This window comes from Silurus meridionalis, chromosome 14 (assembly GCF_014805685.1).
Source record: "Silurus meridionalis isolate SWU-2019-XX chromosome 14, ASM1480568v1, whole genome shotgun sequence".
Classification (NCBI taxonomy): Eukaryota; Metazoa; Chordata; class Actinopteri; order Siluriformes; family Siluridae; genus Silurus; species Silurus meridionalis.
The window spans coordinates 24,013,675-24,020,775 of NC_060897.1; the positions used below are offsets into that span (position 1 = coordinate 24,013,675).

The following is a 7,101-nucleotide window of genomic DNA, read 5'->3' on the forward strand; positions in this document are numbered from 1 at the left end:
TTATGATTTAAATATGTTTTAAATATGTTTCCCTCCCACCATCAGCAAATATGCAAATTTAAGAGTCAGTTCTGGACATCACTCTATTTATGTGATGTGAAGGTTAAACTCTGTTAAACTTTGGAGAACAGAGAAGGCCCCAGTACAAACATCACACACCATGTTCTCTACATCTCTACTGCTCCTGCTGGCAGCTGCTTCCTGTGAGTGTTTTATCCAATTCATTCATTTACTACAAGAACAATAAATGTGTACTGTATATTGTGTGAGATATCACCATGTGTTTTCCTCCACAGATGTGCATGGTGAGGAACTGACTCAGCCTGCTTCCATGACAGTCCAGCCAGGCCAGAGTCTCTCCATCAACTGCAAGGTTTCATATTCAGTTACGAGCTATCGTACAGCTTGGATCCGACAACCTGCAGGAAAAACTCTGGAGTGGATTGGAATCATTTATACTGGTGGGAGCACAGACTACAGTGACAAACTGAAAAATAAGTTCAGCATCTCCAGAGACACGTCTACTAACACCATAACAATTCGAGGACAGAACATGCAGACTGAAGACACAGCTGTGTATTACTGCGCTCGTCACCCCACAGTGAGACACGTCACCAACATCCCTGTACAAAAACTTCCCGTACAGAAAACTGTTTATTAGCAAAAGAAGAAATGCAACATTTTACCAGTTTGGTGTGTGATGTCATGTTTCATCATGAACATTGGTCAAAGTCCTACATGAACAGTGCTCATCATGTTTTAAATCTTTGTGTTGTTGTTTTATTTTACAGTAAAATTTAGATAAATTGTGTGAACTTTATCCAAGCACATACAGTACCAGTCCTGCACAAGTGCGAACTCCCAACATGCTCCTTAATTTAAATACAATAATATCTCTGCAGTTTAAGAGCATTATAAATAAATAATTTAAACAGTGCAAATTTGCTTCCTTCTTACCTGATTTCTTTTTTACCTGAACCTCAATCAGGTGTTTGACAGAATAAAGAGTTTATTGTTATGTGTAACGTGTTCATTTTTACACTTTAATTATTCTGAAAACTTAGATTCATTTAATTTGAACACTTAATTTGAACTGTAAATCAGTTTAGTCCACATGTAAACACATTATGAAACAATAGGAGGCGCTGTTGTACCTTGTTGCTCCATATTATATCATTACTGCTTTTCAGTATTGAAGGCATATAAAGCACCATCAAGTGCAGCATTACTCCTCTCTGTTATCATATTCCTTAATAAAAGAACAAAATAAAGTGATTTCTCTAAACTCTTGTACATGTGCTTTACCTCATAATGCCTTTATTCCTCTCAAAATCACTTGTTTACAGTATGAAATCATGATGCAAATGTGTGTCCATGCAGTATTTATGTGCAGCTGAGCTGAGTGGAGCAGTCGAATCTCATCATCACTCACCATGAAGATCTCACTCTCCTTATTCCTGCTACTGATCAGCTTCAGCAGTGAGTTCTCAACTCAAAACTGGGATTTTCTATTTTATCTGTATGTTTTGTATTAAAACTGATTCACTGAATATTTTCATTTCTTAAGCAGGTGTAAAATGTGAAAGTCATGAGTCGTTACAAACCACAGTGCAGTAAAAACCTGGAGAAACAGGAGCAAAGCTCATGCAACACATTTGAGTCAAAGAGCTTGGTTATGGTGCTGAGGATCACTCAGAAGTACATCTTTGTTCTAATGTTAACACAAGGAACCTGAGACTCCTTTAGATTTCGTCAATAAGAATATATTTCTTGTGTTCATGATGATTGATTGTATTGTTATCCTAAAACAATGGAAAAAGTTCAGAGGTAGAAATAGCAGCAGTGTGAGTATGGAGTGTGAACTGGAGATCTAAAAGTTAATTAAGCAGCAAACTAATACACATCCCAGTCCTAATTCACACTTCTAGTCTCCATCAGATTCCATTCAAGATTTCTATACACATTCTGTTCAATCCAAATAATGTCTTTCCATCCTTACATCCCTTCTCCTGACACAATTCCTCACTTTATCACCAATGATACACAATATACATGGTGTGTACAGTATATAACTCCATGTGTACATTGTATAGAAATGATAACGTATTGGAACGAGATTCTCTGTAAACCTCAGAGCTGTAACGACTGTCTGAGCTGCTGTTATATGTCATGTAGCAGTTGATCATGTATTTCATGCAAATCTTCCTCTCATCACCCTTACATTAGGGAGGTCTGTGTGTGTGAGTGTGTGTGGTGAGGAGGACAGCAGCTGAGCAGTTTATTTCACTTCAGTTGAAAACCAAACAAAGATGCTCTCCTCAGTGCTGCTGCTGCTAACAGCTGCATTCTGTAAGTCTTTATGTTGACTGAATAAGTTACATCTAATAGCTAGATATGAAAATGATTTGATGATATTTAATTATGTTTATTGTTGTTATTCTCAGGTGGTGTTGGAGGTGTGGAGCTCACTCAGCCAGCCTCTGAACTTGTGAAACCTGGAGAGTCGTTCTCTATCTCTTGTAAGGTCTCAGTGTCAAGCTACTGCATTCACTGGATACGACAACCTGCTGGGAAAACTCTGGAATGGCTCGGATATCTGTGTGATGGTGGTAGCACTAATCTCAAAGATACAATAAAAAACAAGATCAGTTTCACCCAGGACAAATCCATCAGTACAGTTTATTTAAGAGGACAAAACTTTCAGCCTGAGGACACGGCTGTATATTACTGTGCAAGAGACACAGCACTACAAACTCCCTGCAGCGCTGTACAAAAACATCCCTGTTCATTTTCATCTCTCTGCAGTACACTTGTCCCCAGGGACGCCTGCTGTAAATGAGCTAGCAGCACTCTGTAATTCAAAGATAAAAAAATTCACATTTCATCTTTGACCATAACATGAAATTATTTGTTGTCATGAGGTGGATCCACAAAGATTCACACAGTGTGAATAAAATTGCCACCTGCTGTTCCAAACTAATGTTTATTTATTTCATTCAGATGCCAGAGAAGCACAGTGCCACATGAGTTTGTGCAGATAGACACAAACTTCTTAAAGATATGTCAGAATATAAATTTTTGTTTTTGTTTTAGAGGGCAAAGACAGAACAGAGGGAGGGAATGCAGAAACAACTCAATTACCCAGACTTCTTCAGGCTCATTAATCTGGATTGGCTGCACCTGTCAGGTACGATACTTAAGAACTGTATTGGAGGCACCTCATTATACCTTTGTAGAGGGGTGACTGGTAGGGTATTTCATGGATTTGCCTGGGGTTAGAAGTGAAGTGAAGTGAATAGAAATGGAAGATAATATTAAAAAGTAAAAAAACTGAATAGAAAGAACTGAAAAAAGTGGAGAAAAGACTGAATAAGAAATTAAAAAGAAGCAAAACAATATATATGAGACACAATTTAAAATTGGACAACATCCACTCAAATCCTTTCCCAAACCTTCATCTTATGTTTATAAAAACCTGCTTGTACAGTTATTTATAAGCAAGTCATTGCATTTAGATAGAAGATCCCCTTCATAGAGAAAATTTGATCTTCCATAAGATGAATCTTCTCCTCATGATTTAAATATTTTACATATGTTCTCCTCCCATCATCAGCAGATATGCAAATACAAGCATCATGGCTAAACATCACTCTATTTATGTGATGCAACGGTCAAACTCTGTTAAACCTTGGAGAACAGAGAAGACCCCAGTGCAAACAACGGCCACCATGTTCTCTACATCTCTACTGCTCCTGCTGGCAGCTGCTTCCTGTGAGTGTTTTATCCAATTCATTCATTTACTTTAAGAACCATAAATGTCTAGTATAAAGATATGAGATATAACCATATGTTTCCTCCACAGATGTGCATGGTGTGGAACTGACTCAGCCTGCTTCCATGACAGTCCAGCCAGGCCAGAGTCTCTCCATCAACTGCAAAGTTTCATATTCAGTTACAAGCCATCATTCAGCTTGGATCCGACAACCTGCAGGAAAAACTCTGGAATGGATTGGATACATCACTACTGGTGGGAGCACAGCTTACAGTGACAAACTGAAAAATAAGTTCAGTTTCTCCAGAGACACGTCTACTAACACAATAACAATTCGAGGACAGAACATGCAGACTGAAGACACAGCTGTGTATTACTGTGCTCGTTACCCCCACAGTGAGACACATCACCAACATCCCTGTACAAAAACATCCTGTACAGAAAACTGTTTCAGGAAAAGCAGAAATACAGCATTTTATCATTTTGGTGTGTTGTGTCCACTGTTGATGAATCAACATGACACAAGTCCTAAATGAATACTGCTCATCATTTATTAAATCTGATGAACTATATCCAAGCACAAGTGCCAACTCTCAACATACTCCTTAATTTAAATGCTATAGTAACTGCAGTGCAGGAGTATCATGGATTAGCAGTATTATTTGACAGTCCATATCTGATTACTTCTTCACCAGGATTCTTCTTCACCTCCATCTCCATCAATTGTTTGACAGGATGAAGAAGTTATCATTATGTGTAACTTGCTGATTTTTTTTTACTTGGATTATTTTGAAACCTCAAATTAAATTAATCTAAACACTGGACTGTAAATGAAACAGTTTAGTCCACATGTGAACACAATATGGAACGATAGGGGGCGCTGTTGTACTGTGTTTCTCCTTAGTGTTATATAATTTTTGCTTTTCAGTTTTGAAGTCATATAAAACACCATCAGCGAGTACATGTCATTCTCATGTAATTTATTAATAGAAGAACAAAGTAAAGTAAGGAAGCAGTTTCAATAAACTATTGTACATGTGCTGTACCTCATAATGCCTGAGAAATATATTTGTTCACTTTTCTTTCACGAGGACGACGTCTTGATGCAAGTGTGTGTCCATGCAGTATTTATGTGCAGCTGAGCTGAGTGGAGCAGTCGAGTCTCATTAACATTCAACATCAAAATCTCACAGTCCTTATTCCTGTTACTGATCAGTGTCTGTGTCCACAGTGAGTTTTTATGAATATGAAAAAACACTGGACAAAACTTCAACTGATGTATTTCATCTGGTGAAAACATTTTTAAAACCTATCCTCTGTTAAATATTAGAGAGCTGTGATCTACAATATTTCCTTATTAAGACTCTCATAATAGATAATTTAAGTCACATGAATAATTTTCAACAAAGATTTAGATCAGACTGGATACGACAACCTGCAGGAAAAACTCTGGAGTTGGTTGGAGAGATACAGTTTGTTAAATGGTAACACTTAGACACCAGAGACACGTCCAGCAACACAGTAACATTAACAGGACAGAACATGCAGAATGAAGTCACAGCTGTGTATTGCTGCACTCGTCATCCACAGTGAGACACATCAACAACACCCCTGTACCAAAACATCCTGTACAGAAAACTGTTCATCAGCAAAAGCAGAAAAACAAATATCAACCAGTATGGTGTGATTGTGTCGTGTTCATTTATGAACAATAACCTAAATCCTGAGTGATCTGTGCTCATAATGTTTTAAAACTCTGGTTTTATTTTACAGAAAATCTAGATAAAATGTGTGTAGTATATCCAAACACATACAGTACCAGTTCTGCACAATGGCCAGCTCCCAACATGCTCCTTAATTTAAATGGAATAATAAATCTGCAGTGCAGGAGCATCATGAATATGTAGACAGTCCATATCTGATTAGTTATTTCTGCTTTCAGGCTGCAGAACTGCACAAAAACTTAGAAAAGCCTGTCCTTATGATCTGTACATATTCCCTCAGCACTTAGATATTTTAATAATCATTAATAATCTTAATTTCTTCATGTCCCATTTTACATTATAGATCTACAGTAAGTTAAATTACTGAGCAAATTAATATATGAATGGAAGTGAACGTTATGATGTACTTTCTTTACAATACAAAAATGATGAAAGCTAGAAAGATGGTCTGAAATGGTGTTTGTACAGTAACTCTGGTTATGCACATCACTGTGTTTTTGTATCGCACACAATAATACACAGCTGTGTCTTCCATCTGCACATTCTGACCATTGAGAGTCACCGTGTTACTGGACGTGTCCTGAGTGATACTGAACCTGTTTTTCAGTGAATCTGTGCTCCCTGTGCCTCCTCCACTACAAATGTGTCCAATACACTGCATCGCTTTTCCTGTAGCATGTCGGATCCAGTTTGTACAATAGCTGCTCTGACTTTCACTGAAAACTTTCCAGAACAAGGAAACATCATGTTTTTGTGTAACACACTGTAATAAAGACAGCAGGAGTATTTTGACCTGCTAGCAAATGTCTACACAAATAGCAGTTCATGATGTGAGAATGTGGAACGTACTGTAAGCATTCTCTCTTCATGTCTATGCCTCTGTGATTTAGTTTTTTTACATCTTTAGTGGGCGTGTCATGCAAACCAAATCCTGCCTTTAAACCATTTATGCTGAAACATTCAGTTTGAAAACACAGCAGCAGTTTGTGTTCATTTCCAGCAACAGTAATTCCTTCCTTTATTGAGATGGGTCTAGGCACAGTTTTGAGTTTCTTTACTTTAGCAATGTTCATTCAATGTTAGTATTATTATTTATTTCATATAGAAAAGCATTTTGATGTTTTTTCATACTTTTTCTAACAATTTAATTTGTGTATTGTTGTATTTCAGATTGCTGCAGTCAGACACTGATCGAGTCTGATTCAGTGATCATCAAACCTGATCAGTCTCATAAACTGATCTGCACAGCTTCTGGATTTAACTTTGGTAGCTACTGGATGGCTTGGATCCGACAACCTGCAGGAAAAACTCTGGAGTTGGTTGAGAGATACAGTTTGTTAAATATTAGAGAGCTGTGATCTACAATATTTCCTTATTAAGACTCTCATAATAGATAATTTAAGTCACATGAATAATTTTCAACAAAGATTTAGATCAGACTGGATACGACAACCTGCAGGAAAAACTCTGGAGTTGGTTGAGAGATACAGTTTGTTAAATGGTAACACTTAGACACCAGAGACACGTCCAGCAACACAGTAACATTAACAGGACAGAACATGCAGAATGAAGTCACAGCTGTGTATTGCTGCACTCGTCATCCAC

At 37.4% G+C, this 7,101-nt stretch overlaps 2 gene segments (V, D, J or C); both read left to right on the plus strand.

The window, feature by feature from the left end:
- Positions 1-84: 84 nt before the first annotated feature.
- On the plus strand, positions 85-676 carry LOC124397178. The segment is given in 2 exon segments: positions 85-203; positions 297-676. Coding segments are annotated over 2 exon segments (408 nt in total).
- Positions 677-3,248: 2,572 nt separating this feature from the next.
- LOC124397175 lies at positions 3,249-4,795 on the plus strand. The segment is given in 2 exon segments: positions 3,249-3,771; positions 3,863-4,795. Coding segments are annotated over 2 exon segments (582 nt in total).
- The last annotated feature ends 2,306 nt before the right edge of the window (positions 4,796-7,101 follow it).